General features: G+C 42.7%; 1 protein-coding gene across 1 annotated transcript in view; it reads left to right on the forward strand.

Annotated features, from left to right (window-relative positions):
- THUMPD2 (THUMP domain containing 2) overlaps nt 1–20619 on the forward strand; it is a 174380-nt gene that overhangs the window by 39144 nt on the left and 114617 nt on the right. The window contains exons 3-4 of the mRNA XM_029594346.1: nt 9202–9334; nt 10962–11356. Coding sequence (XP_029450206.1) covers nt 9202–9334; nt 10962–11356 — 528 coding nt within the window. The remainder of the gene's footprint in view (nt 1–9201; nt 9335–10961; nt 11357–20619) is intronic.

Here is a 20619-nt window from a genome sequence, read left to right on the forward strand (position 1 = left end):
AGATCCGTCTCCAACTGCTAGCACGAGCACACTATACCCACTTGTTCTGAGTCCATCTGCACACACTAAGGAAAAGGAGATTATCAGGTAAGTAATCTCAACAATTCAAAGAAAAATAAATACTTCAGCACTTAAACAATAGCTAAACAATATTAGCCCAGTTCAGATCCTTTGGCCCAGCTCATATCTTATACATAGAAGGAATTGATGTGCCAGATAAGACTGGGTTAGTTGATCTAGATCTTTCTAGTGTGTAAATCCTCTCCATTAAGGACATGCACAGGCCGGTTCTCGGGAAAATGATGCCCTGGGTGAAAATCATTGATGGTGTTCCATCTCTGCCTTCCAATCCCTACATTCCTAGTCTTTGGCATGGATTAGAGTGCATTTAGAAGATTCTAAGTGAGATGTTTGAAAAATGCTCTATTAAGGTCCTGCACGGTGTTCTGGAAAATTGATTTGGGGCAAAGGCCTCTGCCTAATGACACTTCTGTACCGTACTAACCTTGGCAGGTGGTACCCCTCGTCGCAGTGCCTGGGCAGTGCTAGCTGCAGGGTAGGATAAGCATCCTGCTTATCCTACCCTGCAGCTAGCACTGGACATGCATGGTGGGCCAAAAGGCTTGAATAAAATTATTAAGAGCTAGGAAACTGTTTTAATTAGAAGTATGAGAGAATATCTGTAGTTAGCATCTTACAAAATGCATGAGAGCCATTTTACCTGAATATTTTCATAGACTTTTCTCTCACGGATAGGACTGTCTGAAAATATAGTTCCATTTTATCCTGCTACACTAGTTCAATGAGTTATGTCCCCCTTTCAGCAGATGGAGGCAGAGCACATTGAGGTGGTACAGTACTGAGAGAAACCAGTGTTTTCTGCCGGCAGCAGATGGTAGGACTCACTAGTAGTGCAGTAGGATTTTGCATAGTATTAATGCAACTAGGGCCAAGCCCCTGGCCTGTCCAGGAGAGTGAGCCTGTTGAATGAAGCGATTCCCAGTCCCATAGGGGACTTGGTTGAACCAATCGAGGGAGGTTCTATATTTGTTTTTTGGGTGGGGTGGGGGAAGGAGAATTTTGGTACTGGGCATCAGACATTGCAGACAGAATCATCCTGACAGCCTCTCCCCCTTCCTTTCCCCATTCCCAGCAGCATTTGTAAAAAAAAAAAAAAAAAGCCACAGAGAAGGAAAGAGGGAAACAAAACTGCAGAAAATGCCTCTGTTTCAGGCTGAGAGGTCAGGCTAAGCAAAAGGTTACCTTGCAGGTTTCCTGCTTGTTCGGGTAAGTGCCTTGGGAGGAGAGGTTTATTTGTGGCAACTTTCTGTAGGAGTGCTCTGAGGGAATCACTTTTGCATTGTGGTGGATAAATCAGAGCGCAGTGGAGCATGTGGCACTAAGAGACTAGCTTCTGTTTTATGGCCTCTGGATGCGCCGGAGAGGTCCAACCGAGTAATCCATATTTTAGAAATCTTGGGCTGGGTGGTTAATTCACCAAGAGCAAACTTCTCCCTGTTTGGTCTGTAGATTACCTGAGTGCTTAGTTCCACGTGGAGTTAGGTCGAGTATGCCTTACTGTGGATAGAGTGGGCAAGTGAATCTGTCAGATACAGAGGTTTGTCGTTCAGGAAGCTCTATGAGCTTGGGCTTACCTTCAGCTGCTCTGTTCCATGGCAGCTTCTCCGGACATAATTTCATGGGCCAGGTTTCATATGAGACTTGTCTCGTTGGTCACCTCTCTCCCAGAACTACGAGGTTTGCCTTTCGGTTCCTGGATCAGTGAAGGATGAACTTTGGTGGTGGATGGTCTCTCGAAACCTCTTTTGGGACGGGTCAGCCTATCTACTCCCTCCTAGATGCTAGTCACGACCACTGTTCCATCTAAGCTGGGCACACATGAGCGCACACACAGATCATTAACCCTGTGCACACAGCAAAATATAGTGTGCACAAGAAATCCCAATATTGTTGTATTATCCTGGCTCATAGTGCACGTATTTGATCTCAACTTATAAAAAGTTGCACAAAGACTTTTTTTGCATATGTATCCTTTCAAAAATTAGAAGGAATATTGGTACTGACAGATGCGAGTCTGTTGGGTTGGAGAACCCATTGTCTGGATCAGGTGGTCCAGGGGCTCTGGACTCCAGAGGAAGTGACCTGATCTATCAACAGGCTGGAGACCAGAGCAATCTGACTAGCCTGTCTAATTTTCTTCCTTTGCTCTGGGGAAAGCAGTCAACCTGCTCTCTGACAATGGCAGTGGCATATGTGAACAGACAGGGCAGCACCAGAAGCCTAGAGGAGACCAATCTGCTCTTTCCTTGGATGGAAAAGAATTTACAGAACTTATCCGCTCACATCGCGGGGCACGAGAACTTTCAAACAGATAATCTGAGCAGGAACCTACAGGACCCAGGTGAATGGGAGCTGAGTTAAGAGGCTTTAAAGCTGATGGTACTCAGGTGGGGGTTTCCCCACATTGATTTAATGGCATCTCGCAGGAATGCCAAATTTTGTTGATTCTTCACCTGTTGTAGGGAGTTCAACACTGAAGGTATAGATGTGTTGGTGTAGTCATAGCCGGCAGGAGTACTGCTTTGTCATACCTGCCTGGCAGCTGAACAGGAATACACAGAATCAAAATGAAAAGAAGTCAAGTTGTTTTGATGGCTCCAGAGGCTATGATATGCAGATCTAATGAGGCTCCAAATGGACTATCTCCTGCGTTTCCCAGTTACCCGAGTTCTTCTGGTGCATGGTCCAATCTTTATGGAAGATCCATCTCGTGGTCATGCTTGTGGAAATAAATCTACTCTTCATCAGTGATCTCTTCTCTATTAAAGACCCATTAAGATGTCCACTTCCTTAGCTCTTGTTTGAGTTAGCATATCTTTCTGTTAGGAGCAGTCTGTTTTCCCCTGAAATTCTGATGTCTCTTGCATTTTGACCTTTCTTCAATGAGGCTGGTTTGGCCTTAAATTTACTAAAAGTTCAAGTCACAGCTGTTTCCTGTTATAAGGGTCAGATCTGTGGAATTTCAGTATCCTCTCATCTGCGTGTATCCCGGTGTTTTCAGGGAGTAAAGATGTTGCGGGCCTCCCTTTTGACTGTTTGTTCCTCAATGGGACCTCAATCAGGTTCTTAAGTCATTGGTTTCACCTCCCTTTGAGCCTCTCAGATGGATTTCTCTTAAAGTCCTTACCTTGAAAACAGTTTTTCTGGTAATAGTCTGTTCAGCCCTCTGTATTTCAGAAATGCAGGCATTGTCTTGCAGGGATCTTTTTCTGACTATAGCGCCAGATTCTGTGCCCTTTCAGCCTGTGACTTTTTGCTGAAGGTGACGTCTGCGTTTCATATTAAGTGGTCTATTTTTTTTTACTGGCCTTTTTGAGGGACGAGAGTCAAGGCATTAACAGATCTTTGAAATGTCCAAATATTCCTTGGGTATTCATTAGGTATTTAGAGATTACTAATTCCTTCCAAAAGATGGACAGGCTGTTCATGTTATTTGCTGAGCTGTGTAAAGGTGAGGCAGCTTCTAAGGCTATACTAGCTAGATGGATCAAGGACATAATTTCTTTGGCATATATGCTCAGGGGCTGGCAACTGCTTTCTATCATTTGTGCCCATTCTACTAGAGTGCAGCTGTCGTCTTGGGCAGAAACCTTTGCAATCATGCTGATGGGCATTTGCAAGGTGGCTTCTTGGTTTTATTTGCATTTGTTGCATTATGGATTGAATGTGCTCACTAAAGAAGACTCAGTGTTTGGGGCTGGGGTTTTTTAAGTGGCCCTTACTTCCTCCCTCCCTGGTTAGTGGGACTTCGGTATTTTTCATCTGTATAGACTCACTGGACTGGTGTAACAGGATGAAATGACAGGAGATATTTTTACCTGTTAATTTTCTTTCCATGAATCCTGCTACACCAGTCCAGGACCTTCCCAGGAAATTGGGCCTCTTTTGTAGACTTGGAATATATATATGTGTGTGTGTGTGTGTGTGTGTGTGTGTGTGTGTGTGTGTGTGTGTGTGTGCTTCAGGAGGTGAAATATTCTGCATGTTTTGGTTTGTTTCCTTCCTGACCTTCCTCCCTGTGTTTCTTTCTTCCACATTGCTGACAGGCTTGTATCATATAAGAAGATATTCTATGCAACTCTTTTAAGTTTGTTGTTCCTGAGCTGAATGAGTTTAGTTTGTTCTCGATGCTTTGCCAAAGTAATACTGGTTTCTGTCAGTGCTTGTACCACTTCTGTGTAGTGGCAAGTCAGAGAAGAAAAAAAATGTTATCTGCCTCTGTCTGCAGGTAGGGGAAATAACCTACCTGTATGGCTTCACTAGATTGGTGTAGCAGGATTCATGGAAAGAAATTGAACAGGTAAAAATTTCTCCTTTTATTTCCAAAGGAAAGATGTAAAGGTTCAGTTTTACCTACTAACACACATTAATGAAATTCCTCTGGGGCATTTGTATATGAAAGGAACCTGAAGCTTAGCATCTTACTGTTTCCAGTAAGAACGGCCCCCCTATCAGAAAAGGCTTGGGCTGTTTAGCTTGGAGAAGAGATGGCTGAAAAGGGATATGATAGAGATCTACAAAATCATGAAAGGACTTAAACAGGTAAATGTAAATCGGTTATTTACTCTTTCAGATAATACAAGGAGTAGGGGGGTACTCCATTATGTTAGCAAGTAGCTCATTTAAAACAAATCGGAGAAAATTATTTTTCACTCAACGCATAATTACGCTCTGGAATTCATTGCCAGAGGATGTGGTTAGGGCAGTTAGTGTAACTGGGTTTAAAAAAAGGTTTGGATAAGTTCCTAGAGTAGAAGTCATAGAAACATAGAAATGACGGCAGAAGAAGACCAAATGGCCCATCCAGTCTGCCCAGCAAGTTTCACACTTTTTTTTTTCATACTTATCTGTTTCTCTTGGCTCTTAGTAACCTTTTGGTTCTATTTCCCTTCCACCCCCACCATTAATGTAGAGAGCAGTGTTGGAGCTGCATCTAAGTGAAATATCTAGCTTAATTAGTTAGGGGTAGTAACCGCCGCAATAAGCAAGCTACACCCATGCTTATTTGTTTACCCAGACTATGTAATTCAATCCTTGTTGGTTGTCTGTATATATATATTTATTTATTTAACAGTTTTATATACCGAAGTTCTAGTAACAAAGTTACTAATCAATTCGGTTTACATTGTAACAATAAAAATTGACAGAATATAGAATTATGTCTTACAGAGAACAGGGAAGATTTAACTTGGAAATAAATAAAATAACTTAGTGAGAGCAATAAATAACTTCAATGGAGCAAGGAGAGTACAATTTAAATACAATATAATATAGGAGGATAAATTCGGAATTGAATGAGTTGGGCCTGAGGTCGATTGTTGAAAAGTTAAGAAAAGTTATTGGGATAAGGAGAATGCTTGATTAAACAGCCAAGTCTTGAGTCGCTTTTATAGCTTTTTATATAGATCCACTTTTCTTCATTCCCCCTGCAGTTGAAGCAGAGAGTTATGCTGGATATGCTTGAAGACTTTCTCCCCTGCCATTGAAGCAGAGAGCTATGCTGCATATGCTTGAAGTAACAGACATTCTCCCCTGCCGTTGAAGCAGAGAGCTATGCTGCATATGCTTGACGTATCAGACTTCCTCCCCTGCCGTTGAAGTAGAGAGCTATGCTGGATATGCTTGAAGTGTCAGACTTTCTCCCCTGCCGTTGAAGCAGAGAGCTATGCTGGATATGCTTGAAGTGTCAGACTTTCTCCCCTGCCGTTGAAGCAGAGAGCTATGCTGGATATGCTTGAAGTATCAGTCTCCCCTGCCGTTGAAGCAGAGAGCTATGCTGGATATGCTTGAAGTATCAGACTTTCTCCCCTGCCGTTGAAGCAGAGAGCTATGCTGGATATGCTTGAAGTATCAGACTTTCTCTCCTGCCATTGAAGCAGAGAGCTATGCTGGATATGCATTGAAAGTGAAGTATCAGGCTTATTTGATTTGGTGTAGTAACTACCCTAAAAAGCAAGCTACTCCGTGCTTTTTTTGTGAATGCAAATCTTTTTTTTTTTTTCCCCCACATTCATTTACGTCCTCTAGACTTTATGGATCCACAGTTTTTATCCCACGCCCCTTTGAAGTCTTTCACACTTCTGGTCTTCACCACTTCCTCCGGAAGGGCATTCCAGGCATCCACCACCCTCTCCGTGAAGAAATAGCTCAAAACTCGACTACTGCAACTCCCTCCTCCTTGGTCTCCCAGAAATCCACATCAAACCCCTACAAGTTCTACAAAACGCCGCCGCCAGAATCATCACTAACAACAGAAAATCCTCCCACATCACACCCACTCTCAAAGAACTCCACTGGCTGCCCATTACACAAAGAATCCAATATAAAACCCTCACCCTCATACACAAAAAAATAAACAACAACAAAATGAACTGGCTAAACAATGCAATACAACCATACCCCACACAAAGAAATCTCAGGTCATCCAACATTGGCCTTCTTTCCATCCCCAATCTCAAAACTGCACACCTCAACTCAACCCGCAAACGAGCCATAACAATAGCGGGCCCGACCCTATGGAACTCCCTCCCCCCCCCCCCCCCCAATCTCAGAAATGAACCCTCATCACAAGTCTTTAAAAAACATCTCAAAACATGGCTGTTCTTAAAATCTTTCCCACCTGACACTTAACCTGCCCGAATGCATCTTTCCACCCTCCTCTTACCTCCCTCCTTCCTATCCTCCCTCCCCCGACCCTCCCCCCCATGCCCACCCTCCCCTTACTTCCTCCAATCAAACCTGATACCTAAATTATTTTATCATCAAGACATAATGTACATAAGTTATATGCCATAATATTATTTTTTCCATATATTCCTGTTATAATTGTTACCATGTTATATTTGTTACCTTGTTATCATGTTATAATGTAAAATAGGGCAGAACTCGCCCTATCCGCCCAGTTACCTGTAAACCGATGTGATATCTCGATTGAATGTCAGTATATAAAAGAAATAAATAAAATAAAATAAAAATATTTCCTGACATTGGTTCTGAGTCTTCCTCCCTGGAGCTTCAAATCATGACCCCTGGTTCTGCTGATTTGTTTCCGACGGAAAAGGTTTGTCGTTGTCTTTGGATCATTAAAACCTTTCAAGTATCTGAAAGTCTGTATCATGTCACCTCTGCTCCTCCTTTCCTCCAGGGTGTACATATTTAGATTCTTCAATCTCTCCTCATAAGTCATTCGATGAAGACCTTCCACCTTTTTGGTCGCCCTTCTCTGGACCGCCTCCATCTTATCTCTGTCTCTTCGGAGATACGGTCTCCAGAACTGAACACAGTATTCCAGGTGAGGCCTCACCAAGGACCTGTACAAGGGGATAATCACTTCCCTTTTCTTACTCGATATTCCTCTCTATGCAGCCCAGCATTCTTCTGGCTTTAGCTATCACCTTGTCACATTGTTTCGCCGACTTCAGATCATTAGACACTATCACCCCAAGGTCTCTCTCCTGCTCCGTGCACATCAGCCCTTCTTCCCCCATCGAATACAGTTCATTCGGATTTCCACTCCCCATATGCATGACTCTGTACTTCTTGGCATTGAATCTCAGCTGCCACATCTTCGACCACTCTTCCAGCTTCTTTAAATCCCGTCTCATTCTTTCCGCTCCTTCCGGCGTGTCCACTCTGTTGCAGATCTTAGTGTCATCCGCAAAAAGACAAACCTTACCTTCTATCCCGTCCACAATGTCGCTCACAATTATATTGAACAGGACCGGTCCCAACACCGATCCTTGTGGTACACCACTTAAAACCTCCCTCTCTTCAGAGAGAGCTCCATTTACCATCACACGTTGTCTTCTGTCCGTCAACCAGTTTGCAATCCAGGCCACCACCTCGGCACTCACTCCTAAGCTTCTCATTTTATTCACCAGTCTCCTGTGCGGGACCGTATCAAAAGCTTTGCTGAAATCCAAGTAGATGACATCGAGTGCTCTTCCTTAATCCAAGTCCATAAACTTCTATTAATTAATAAGGATTAGTAGCTTGGGATCTGTTCATTTAATGTTTGGGTACTTGCCAGGTACTTGTGACTTGGTTAGTCACTGTTGGACACAGGATACTGGGCTTGATGGAGCCTTGGTCTGACCCAGTATGGCATATCTTATGTTCTTATGTACACTGACGCACCTGTATTTTTATGTGCATCTAATGTGGATTCTAGAAGGTGAATAAGAGATTTTGAGGCAGTGAAGCAACTTTTGAAAGAGTCCCTTTGCATTTGGTGGAAGAGTAACACAAAATATGCTCCATGTTGAGATGGACTTTTTAAAGTGACATACCTTGTGTTACAGCAATACAAACTTAAAGTATATATTTTGATTATGTTTATTGTAATAAATGGTACAAGAATTGCTGGTAGTGTGATCTTACTCCAGAAAAATTATAAAAATAGTTTTATATGTTGTGGTGCACTCTGACTTCCATATTGCTTATAATTGGTTATTGATTTACTTATTAAAATAGACTGAAACCTAGATCAGTTCAATTTATAGAAACTTGCATGCCTAATGCTACTGAGATACTTACAGCTTGACTGGAGCCATAACTGTGTGACATATAGGAAAATTAGTTAAAAACTGTGAATGACCAGTCTATGGTCAAAAAATATCTTTTATTTATATTTACTTTTTGTAATGAATTTGGCACTTCAAAATTGTTGTGAAATGACCCCATGTATGTCCATTTTTGGCCATGTTTGATCAGTGCAAAGCACCCTTTACAGTTGCTATGTCTGTTCATCTGTGCACATTTATTGGGGCCCGCTCTTCATGGATGTATTTGGCTAAAATTTGGTAGGAAAGTTACTTGCTGCAGTGCCAGTACTCCTGCCAAATCCTTCTGAGGGATGGTCCTTGATAGCTGTGCTGGTAGAGCTGATAGAAGCAGAGGAACCAGAACATAAAACAAGACTATGAAATGTGCCTTCCTTGTTGTTTTATATTCTGGAAATTTGCCCAGTTCTTTGACTCAACATATGTTGAACATTTCCCAGATTCATTCTCAAATTAACTTGATTTTCAGAGTTTCTGGTAAAACTAGATGGGATGTATTTGCACCTCTATGACTGCCAGATAATCTGTCATTAATGATATTTTGTTTTTCCTTTGTCAGGTGGAGCATGTCTCTGGAAAAGTTTTCTTTACAGCTAATTCAGATTTAAGCAAACTGAAAACTCTGAAATCTGGGGAAAGATTATTTTTATTGCTGAAAAAACTACCTCCACTCTCTCTACCAAAAAATAAAGGTACTGATAATGGCAAAGTCTTGAAGTAATTTTTTACATTCCACCAACATGATTGGCGATGCCTGAGGCAGAAGTGGCCTCAGCACATGATAGGATGGTTTTATATGGCAAAAACCAAGGATGCACTGATACTAATTTTATTCAAATGTTATTGTCACTGCCCAATAGTAAACACATCTGCTAGCAGAAGCATAATGGAACACCCATGTCATGTTAAAAATTAATTCTTAAAAATTGTTCCCTTCTAAAGCAGTGCAAATGATGTCTGTGTATTGTGGCTACCATATTTTCAAGCATGAGCTTTAATCTGAATTGCTCCTTGAAGTGACATTGTTTATATACAATGATAGCATTAACAAAGTAGTGAAAGACATGTACAGAAATGTTTTTAGAGGTATATCTTCAAAGATAAGCATCATTAATGGAATTACACTAATCTGTCACAAACTACACATAATCTTCCATAGTAGCTTAATAGATACGGCAGTTAAATATCAATTAGCACATCGCTCTGCTCAATTTTTCTGATCAGTACTACTAAGGTCAGCTGTAGAAGCTTGATCACTTGTAGAATATCAATCTGTATCTATTATTGTTTGTTTTTATCTTTTGGTTCTCTATCATTAATCTGTATTCAAATTCCTATACTTAATCCAGTATCCAGGCCCTCTGCCTCGCCCTCATTTTTACCCCCACCCCGACTCATACATGTCTTGCCCTCAAACTTCCTGGACTGGACTGGTTGGTTGATAAGAGAGGAAAATTAGGATTTTTACCTGTTAATTTTCTTTCTTTGAACCCTACCAGACTAGTCCAGAGTACCTCCCAATTTTAGCAGACATCTTGTTGTAAAATGGTTTGTTTCAGAGTGTTACATTATAAGGGTTAAGGACTTGCTAGTTAAAGAGTCCATATTGTATTCCCTTGCTCATAAGGGGAAAGTTAAATTGTTTTAGCTTTGTTACAGTTAGATGCAGCAGGCTTCACAGTGACCTATAAGAGGTGACAAGTCAGTTGTTCTCTGTCTCCATCTGCTGGCATGGGGGCTAAACCTATGCATTCTGGACTGGTCCAGTAGGACTCAAGGAAAGATAAATAGCAGGTAAGAAACTTATTTTTTCCTTTCAAAATGCAGTCCATGCTTAAGCTGGTAAATTGCTCTTGATCCATCACTGGAAAATACTTTGTGCTTTGTATTGCAGAGGAGTTTAAAGGATCCTGAATTCCTTTGACTCTTAACGTTTAGGTTTATGTAATGCTTCCACATCTTCTTGCTGTGTAATAAAGTATCAATATCTTTTTCTTCAAATATATGTTCATAGGTTTGGAAAAAAGACATGTCTGCAAAACCTCTCCTTGCAAATGTCAACAGGTCTTTTGATGTCACCACTTTTGTCTCTGACATGGCTACCAAACCCAAAATATTTTGTTCCTGGCACTAATTGAAATAGATACTTCCTTGAAATATTTCCACAAACAAACATGACTTCATAAATTCCATGGGACACCACTGTACCCACAGCACATTGATTGGGGAATGCTATGCTATATTATCTGAGTGATAATATGAAATGCAAAGTACATGTCTTATATTCTAGGAAGTACTAATGTGAAATTATGTTTCTAGGAAGAGGATTGTACACAATTAAACAGTGTGTAATTGGAGAACCCCACTGTTGGCTGGATACTGTTTCTGTTTGGCAGAATCTTCAGGATAAAGAAGACAATCCATTTTCCCTAAAGAGGAAAGCAGAAGAGACTCAGACAAGTGTCACGTCTAAAAAATGGAAGGAAGAACCAACATATATACCGGTACACGCTGAATGCCACCATTTTAAGAAACAAATTGACAATGCTCTCTCAGTGATACATGAGGATCATGGAAACAATAATAAAAACATTTTTCCAGAAGAGCCAGCTGAGAGCCAAAAAAAGATGCCACTTGCAAACATACAGCCCTGCATCAGTTTCAGAGTCTCATGCCGATGTAGTGGTACAGTTGCAAAACGTTTTACTTCACAGGTAGATGTATTTTGTCACAGCATGAAATTTTTAAATATAATGTTTAGGTCTTAATATTCAGAATTGTTATTTTCTGTCTTGCTAGAAACAGAGAAACATGAAGGCAAAAAAAGACCACATAGCATATCTAGTCCACCTATCTACACCAACTGCTTAGCTTTACAAACCTACCACTCCTTCAAACATCTCATATTCTTGTCCCATGCTTTCTTCTTTTCAGTTGCTGTCCTTGTCTCCTGTTCATGCATCCACTACCATTTCTGCAAAGAAATGTTTCCTTTGATAACTCTTGAGTCTAACCCCTTTCACCTTCATCCATAACACCATGTTTCAGAGCCTTCTTTCCATTGGAAGGGCCCTGCCTCTTTTGCATGGAAAACTTTGAGGTATTTAAATGTCTTTATCTTCCCATCCCCTTTATGTGCTGTACTATGAAGACCACTGACTATTTTAGTAGCCATCTTCTGTACTAAGTCCATCTGGTTTATATCCTTTTGAAAGTGTAGTCTCCAGAATTGTACATGGTAATCCAAATGAGATCTCACCTGGAACTTATACAGGGACAATATCACATTGTTCCTTATCCCACTAGACTAGTCTAGATGCATGGGTTTTTCTCCCTTGTGTAGGAGCATCAGGTGTGGATATCTTATAGTAGCTTACTAGATTTAATCAATAACCTTATGATATGAATTCATTAGTTTTAGATGCAGTGTTTTTAACTGCTCCTAAACTTTATTGTAGCAGCATTAGATAAAACAAGGTTTAATATAGTACAAGTACAGTATTTTTTTTGTTCGGTTTCTTAGTTTTATAGCGCAAATCACTGTCATGAAAGATAAATGGAAAGTAAAGTATTATCTCTAAACCCAACTTTGTACTTAGTAATTACGCAATTGCCAAACTAAATAACCTAGCAGAAAGGTAATTAAGTTAGTGGTCTCACCCTTAGTTCCTTGGACCTCTACAGGACTGGCTATCTCAGTACTACGCCATGCTGTAATCCAGTGAAGCCCCTTACGACAGATGTCTCCGTGAGATATGATGGCAGGAACAGGGTAAAGCCATTCTTTGCATTGAATTCTTTCAAGGGATAGTTGGCCAGACTTCTGCACCTTGGAATTTGAAGGTAGTGAGTATAAAGCTCAGCCTTAGCTAGCAGGTTCACTGCAGCAGTTAAAGTTCTGTAAGCAAAGCTCTCAAGCTATACTTTTGGGTGCTCCATGAGGAAAAAGCCAGGGGGAAAAATTCATGGGAAAAACCTTAGGATAATGTCCACAGTCTGAGTAATTGAGTCCTTTTCTCTAATCCAAAACTCATTCATATTCAGTTCCATAGGATCCAATGTTGATCTTGATTGGATGTTACCATTTCCTATAGACTCAGAATTGGTGGGATGCAAATGATATTGTCTGAGTCCAGATGCATATGAATATTCCCTTATGGTTAATGCAGTTCATAGAGTTCTTCAACAAAAGAGGGGCTGGAACAATACCCATTTCATAGCTGGTTTCATGGCTGGATACAAAGTTTTATCCAAGGACATGTTTCACAGTTCTTGACCAAGGTTCTCTTCTCACAGTGTGAGATGCTGACAGATGTCAGATATAGAAGAACAGTTGAAGTCTCTTCTGTGTGAATCACAGTCTTATAAGAAGTTGACAAAATAATTATATTGCTAAAGATTCCATCTTTGTATTGCTTTAGGCCTGCACTTTGATTCAGTCTATGTGCATAGCAGCAGGCCTCAATTTCAATCATGTTCATCTTAGTTTAGGGTCACTGGTGTTTCTCCGACACTTACCAGCAAATGGAAACAGAGAATGAAAGATTTGCTGGAAATAGCCTATAAATAGAACTGTGCCACCTGTATTATCTCAGTATTTCTCTGTCTCCAGCAGATGGTAGAAATGCCAAATCTGCAGTCTGGTGGATAAATTGCTGCTAGGAGTATTTAGGTCTTTTTAGACTTTCCCCTGCTTGCATAGGGATGAACAGGGGTTCAGTGGCCGTTGTCTAGCTTGATCCTGTTGATGAGGAGGGTCCGAAAACCAGTGATACTGGCTCCCTCGTTCCTCTCTCCTCTCTTGCCCCCTGTCTCTTTGGCTGTCTGAGTCAAGTCTTGGGAAAGAAGAAGGACCCTGCAAGCAAGAGCCTTTGGAACCAGAAAGTACCTTCAGTTTTGTTGTGTGTAGTAAAATTTGTTTTAAAAAGAGGAAACAGAGAAAATGGTTGGTCGGAGATTGTCTCTTCCGCAGTGGTGTGCTCTGGGCTCAGCAGGGAGAAGAGAGGGTAAGGCTCAGCTCATACAGCATAACCGTTTTCATGGAGTATGAGAAAGTGTCCAGCCTTTTGGGGTCAGCGTGGGAGTGCATTGCCATTGGGACTTTACTATGCCTGTATCAAGGAAAGCGAGTCCATTCAAGGTAACCCTTGCTTAGTGAAAATAGCAGATAGTCCTTTGGAAGCAAGGTGGCTCTCAGATTGAAATCTATCCAAGGGAGTTGATTTGAAGAGTCTGAAATGGACCATGTTAATCACGAGTGCCAGTCTGAGTTGCTGGGGGGGAGGTCTCACTGCCAGGATGTACAGCTGGAATGTCAGAGACAGCATGGTCTATCAGTCATTTGGAAACAAGGGCGAGTAGAAGAGCCTTGCTGGAATTTCTTCATCTGGTCAAAGAGAGAGTGGTGAGAGTCTTTTCGGACATCACTACAGTGGTAGTGTACATAAACTGGCAAAGGGGAACAAGAAGACAGTGTTGTCATTGGAGATGAGCCTCATATTTCAGTGAGTGGAAAGTCATTTGAAGATGCTGTCAGTGTCGCACATTGCCAGGGTAAGGAACATCCAGGTGAACTTCGTAAGCAGGTACACATTAGGTCCCAGCATAATCTTGTCAAAGTGGCTCAGTTGCATCTGATGGCAACAAGAAGGAATGCCAGGTGACTTCTATTTTTCAATTGGAGAAGGGAACTGGGGGTCAGTAGGTCCAAATGCCTTATCTCAGTCCTGGCCTCAGGAGGTCTGCTGTATGTTTTTCACCCTTAGACACTAATAAGACAGATTATATAAAGGATAGAGAGATATCAGGACCGAATAATTCTCATAGCCTTGGAGTGGCTCAGGCAGTTTTGCTTTGATCTAGTGAGGCTCAGTGTAGAGGAGGCATTGAAGTTCAATTAATTCCAGTATTTATTACATTGGGGTCTGGTTTTCTTGAAACAAGTAGATCATTTTAGTCTCACAGCTTGACTCTTGAATAGATAAACCTAAGGAGTAAGGATTCTTTGGAGGAGGTGGTTTCCATCTTGCTTCAACTGGAAAGAAATCGACTTGCATAGTAACATAGTAATGTTGACAGAAAAGGACCAAATGGTCCATCCAGAGTGCCCAGCAAACTTCTTATGCAAATATCTGCCGTGCCATGCTGGTTACCATCAAGCCATTTGATAAGATAGTAATATTTATAATCAAAAACCAAGCAACTGTCAAACCCATAAAAATTACTCCTAGCAAAATTTTTACTAAGTGAGGTCTTTCTTGAAAATTCAGGCAATGTTGCTTGACTTGCTTTTCTGTTGGACCTGGCTGTTGAAGCAATGGTGTGCTTTTTCCCTTATATGTGCATATCAGTACTCGAGACCGTAGAAGTAGAGGCCCATGTTGGTTGCTGTCTGAAACCAATTCCCCTTTTTCCTCCCACCATCAAATCGGGGAGAGATGTTACAGTTGCATCAAAAGTATCAAGCCTTATTGTTTGAGCAAAATCCCCATGTTTCTGCTAAGGGTAGTAACTGTTGCAGTGAGCTGGTTACCCCCATGTACCCTATTCTTCATTTCCATTTTCTAGCCTTTAGGGACCTACAGTGTTTATCCCATGCCCCTTTGAATTTTTTCACTTTATCTTCACCACCTCCTCTGGAGGGGCACTCCAGGCATCCACCACCTGCACCATGAAGAAATATTAACTGACGGTTCTGAGTCAACCTCCTTGAAGTTTCATTTCATGACCCTTAGTTCTACTGTTTTCTTTCCAACGGAAAAGGTTTGAAGTTTGTGTATCATTAAAACCTTTTATTTATTTTTATTTTATTTATTTAACAATTTTATATACCGACCTTCATAGTAGATTACCATATCGGATCGGTTTACAGTTTAACAGAGGGAAAAAAACTAGAGTAACAAATTCACGTAAACGAAAGATAACCAAAGCAGGAATAAGTCAAAGTTACAATCAACAGGGGGCGGGAACTTGGAAGTTTGCAACAAGCTGGAAAGAAGAAAAGGCCAGTAAAGTAATTTTACCGTAGAGTACAAGTTACAAACTTAAGAACGGTGCTTTAATCTGAAGTCTAAGAGTCCATTTATTTTTTTCTTTGAGAAACGGAGTGACAGGCTGGGTAAGAAAGAAGGCTGGGTAAGAAAGAAGGCCAGCTAGTGATTGTCTGGTGGTTCAGGGAAGGCTTGGAGAAAGAGCCAGGTTTTAAGTCTTTTCCTGAAAGTTAATAGGCATGGCTCCAGTCTGAGGTTTGATGGGATACTGTTCCAGATGGAAGGGCCTGCTGTCGAAAAGGCTCTGTCTTTTGTTACATTCTGTGTGTAAACTAGGCAATGGGCCCTTGGGTCGTGGAGGAGATGACTCCACCCACAGGGCGGAGCCCTGTGAGGACACACCACGACAGGCGGGATCTCAGCAGTGATAGACAACAGAGGCAATAGTTTTTATTATGCAGCAAGAATAACCCGAGGAGCGGGTTAATATACTCAGTCCACGTGTATAGCCTGCAAACAGGCTTCTCCGGTAGTGGTCTGCAGAGCAGGGTAATCCAGGAGATACTTTCTCTGGATGAGACTTGTACTGATGGTCTCCGGTAGTGGTCCGCAGTACGGGGTAGGCCGGAGACTAAAGCTGGAAGTTTGCATAAGGTGATATAGATCTGTTGGTGACTCGCAGCGCGGGGTAACCAGGGGAGTACCTTCTCTTGATGGAGTGATGTGCTGGCGATCTCCGGTAGTGGTCCGCAGAGCGGGGTAACCCGAGAATCCACGCGAGGAAAGTAGTATAGGTCCAGTACTCACTCAGAGTCAGAGGAAGCCAAATGTAGGGTAGACACTGAGAAGACCCGGAACAGGAGCGTCTGAGGGTCGTCCAAGGAACACTGAAGAACTCACTGGAAGAAAGGGTGAGAAGTGAGATGGCTCTCCGAGGAGCGGATAGCCCTAGGTGCGGCAAGGCCCCCGAGGAGCGGGTACTGAGGACACCCAGTCAGGAGCAGCGAGACAAAGTCCCAGAATGGTGGAATTAAGCAAGACGGGAATCCTTGCTAACTCGCAGCTTGGATGGTTAGCTGCGCTTAATAACTGAGAGCGGATGACGTCATGTGGTGGGGGTGCCCCCGAGGTTCCCACCATGACGTGTATAAGAAGGGGGCAGGCGCGTGCGCGCTCTAGGCTACCCCGGATGCAAGATGGCTGCCAGGAGTGCCCAAGCCATCCTGGGCACGCCATGGAGGTCGGTATGTGGAAGCGGAGGCAGCCATCCTCCCTAGACTCTGCGCTGTGGGAGAAAAGGAGGTAAGCAACAAATGTTGCAGCTGTCTGCGACCGGGTGCAACACCTTTCAGGTATCTGAAGCTCTGTATCATATCTACCATGTACCTCCTCTCTTCCAGGATATACATATTTAGGGCCTTCAGCCTCTCCTCATAAGTCATTCAATGGAGACCCCACACCATTTTGGTCACCCTTCTATGAACTGCCTACATTCTGTCTCTATCCTTTTTGAGATACGGTCTCCTGAACTGAACACAATACTGTAGGTGAAGCCTCACTAAAGATCTGTACAAGGAGATTATCATCTCCTTTTTCTTACTGGTTATTCCTCTCTCTATGCAACCCAGCATTCTTCTGGCTTTAGCTATCGCCTAATCATATTGCATCGCCATCTTCAGATCACCAGACATTATAACCCCAAAGTCCCTCTCTTGGTCCGTGCACAACAGTCTTTCACACCCCCAGATGCATGATTCTGCATGTCTTAGCATTGAATCCCAGCTGCCATATCGTCAACTACTGTTCATCTTTCTTAAATCATGTTTCATTCCCTCTACTCCTTCTGGCATGTCCACTCTGTTCCAAATCTTAGTATGATCTGCAAATAGACAAACCTTCCCTTCTTTCCCTTTTGCAGTGTCACTTTTAAAGATATTGAACAGAACTGGTCGCAACACCAATCCCTGTTTGCACTCCACTTAGCATCGTTCTCTCTTCAGAGTAGGTTCCATTTACCATTACATGCTGTCTTCTATCCATCTACCAGTTTGTAGTCCATGCCACCACCTTGGTGCTCACGCCCAAGCTTTTCAGTTTATTCACAAGCCTCTTATGCAGGTCCATATCAAAAGCATTATGAAATCCAAGTAGATTACACAGAGTGCTCTTCCTTGATCTAATTCTCTAGTCACACAATCAAAAAAATTTATTAGATTTGTCTGACAGGACTTTCCCTCGGTGATTCTATGCTGCTACACCTGGGGGAATTCTGCGCAAAAAAAATTTAAAATTCTGCGCACAAAAACTTAAAATTCAACAAAATTCTGCATATTTTTATATTGGTCAAAATAACACAATTTACATGACTGTCTTTTTTTGCAATTTACTGTTTATTGAATTTTTCAATATTTTCAAAATAGTAAACATTATACAGTGCGTAGATTAATAAAGCAAATTTGACAAATAACTTTTCCAATCAATATAGATTAATAAAGCAAATCTTTTCCATACAATATGGAATTACATCATAGACATATCTACTGTTCCAAGAAATCCTGAGGGGATCTTATAAAGGCGGTCTTAGAAGAAAAAAATATTACATTTATTTTCAATTTAATGGTACGTCACATGAATGTAGCAAGACTCTTTTAATCTGCAACGATGTACACCAGGACACTAGGGGTTAGCTGGCTCTAGAAACTTCTGCAATTGAATGTGTTCAAGAAAAATATACTTTGCATTCTGGTGTCTTATAATGCATTTACTAGGATACCTAAGGCTAAAACTAGCCCCCCTCGCCACTACTTCGGGCCTGAAAGACAAGAACTTTTTGCCTTTCTTGGGTTATGCGAGAGATATCTGGATAGATCCAGATCTTTTTCCCATAATATTATTCTGTCCGATTCCGCATAAACCTCTTCAAGATCATATCTCTATCGGTAAAAAAAAGTACAAGAAAAAGTCATTCTTTTTTTAAACTTCAGATTCCAATGATAATTCCAAGATTTGAGTCAAATTCAATTGATTATCTTCCTCTTGAACCATATTTTCTTTAAAAATTTCCTCCTTTTTCCTGCAAGTAATAAACTCTGGAAATCACAAGTAGCCCTTCCATTGGTATTTTTAATATTTTTATCATATAATCTTTGAGCATTTCGTATACGGAAATCTCTCTGATAAAGGGAAAATTTAATGCTTGCAAATTCAGGTATTTTGTTTGATTTTCAATATTTTCTAATGTAAGTAATTACATTTTAAATTAATACAGAAAAAAGTTATTACTTAAAGATGTAGAATTTTAAATATTTTGAGCAGAATTCCCCTAGAAATTCACTGTAAGTGCCACTTCCACTCGCTCTACCTACTCTCCTGGCCACGTTGCTCTCTCAGGCCCCAATTCCTCCACCTGTCAGTATCTCTCCCCTCCACCTCTAGGCTCAACTCCTTCCACTGTTTCGCCACTGTGTCCCGTACTCAGTACTGCCGCTCACACAGGCTCCCTCTGTCTCTCTATCTCTCACACATATGTTCCCTGTTGCGAAGCTGCTTGTGGCTATGCCCACAAGCAGCCTCTTACCTTGTAGCGCGGCCCAGAGGCCGCTGCTGCTGACACTGACTGCTGCTTTCTCCCTGTGGCCTGGAGGCCGCTGCCATCACTGCTGCCTCTTGCGGCCTGAGCGCCATCTGCTCTTTGCGGCCTGAAAGCCACTGCCGAACCAGCCAATCTCTCGCGGCCTGGAGGCCGCCACCATTGTTGCTGCCTCCCTCCGCACTAGTCCAGCCGCCGCTGTCACCGCCACCGTCCTTCTCGCGGCTTGGAGGCCGCCGCTGATGCTCTTCCCTGCGCAGCCCGGAGGCCGCCACCAGCGCTATTCCTTTCATGGCCAGGAGGCTGCCATCAATGATCCTCTTCCTGCATCAGGAAGCTGCCATCATCTTCCCCTCTTTGTGGCAGGGAGCCGCCAGTCATTTTCAGTCTTCTCGCAGCAGGGAGCTGCTGACATCGGGGCCTGCTTCTTCCTTGTGGCATGGACGCCGCTCTCTGTGGTCCTGCCTCTTCCTAGGTGCACGGCCGTGCCTCTCTTCTTCTTTTAAAGGGCTCGCGGTGGGCAGTCCTTCCTGGCTCCTCTTGATGATGTTTCCAAGGCGTCTCCAGCCCCATAAGGAGGGCCTTCTATCAGTCCGTCTTCACCTTCGCAAGGAGCTAGTCAGCTCCTGGATTCTCCGTTCCAGCTCTTCAATCCAGGAGACCTGCGTGATCCTTCCTCGCTTCTTCTAGACTCCGTTCTTCATGGGAATTCCCTTGTCTTCATCTGTTGGTCCCGATCCTTCGTCCTCATCTGTCCTGTCTTCAAGATGTTCCTGTCTTCAGACGCTACAGTCTTAGGATGTTCCTAGTCTTGATGTCCCTGGTCTAGAAGTACCTGGTATTCCAGGCGTTCCTGATGTCCTCATCTCCAGAGGTTACTGATGTCCAGAGGTCCTTGTTGTCCAGAAACATACACACTCCTTCACAGTCTCCTCATATAGGCGCCCCTCTCTCTGGCACCCACACTCAAGCAACCCCCCCCCCCCCCCCCCCCCATGCTCTCTCTCACAGCCTCTGCTCTCTTTCACACCCCCCTGCTTACCCTCCCTGGTCTCTCTCTCACACCCCTGCTCTCACCTTCCCTGTTCTCTCTGACACCCTCCTGCTCACCCCCCTGCTCTCTCTCTCTCTCTCTCTCTCTCTCACACACACCCCTTCCCCCTCTCCTTTCTCACTGTCCCCTCCCCATACCCCCTCCTCTCTCTCACACAGCCTCTCCCCTCTATCACACCCCCCTCCCCTCTATCACACACATACCTCTCTATACACATTCACTCTCACTGGGGCCTTCATCTACACTGCGAGCAGAGCGTAGCACACAGGGGGCCTTCATCTTTGCCACGAGCACGCACGCTCTGTTCATAGCACGCCGAGGTCTTCATCTTCACTGCGAACAGCG

This window comes from Rhinatrema bivittatum, chromosome 3 (assembly GCF_901001135.1).
Source record: "Rhinatrema bivittatum chromosome 3, aRhiBiv1.1, whole genome shotgun sequence".
Classification (NCBI taxonomy): Eukaryota; Metazoa; Chordata; class Amphibia; order Gymnophiona; family Rhinatrematidae; genus Rhinatrema; species Rhinatrema bivittatum.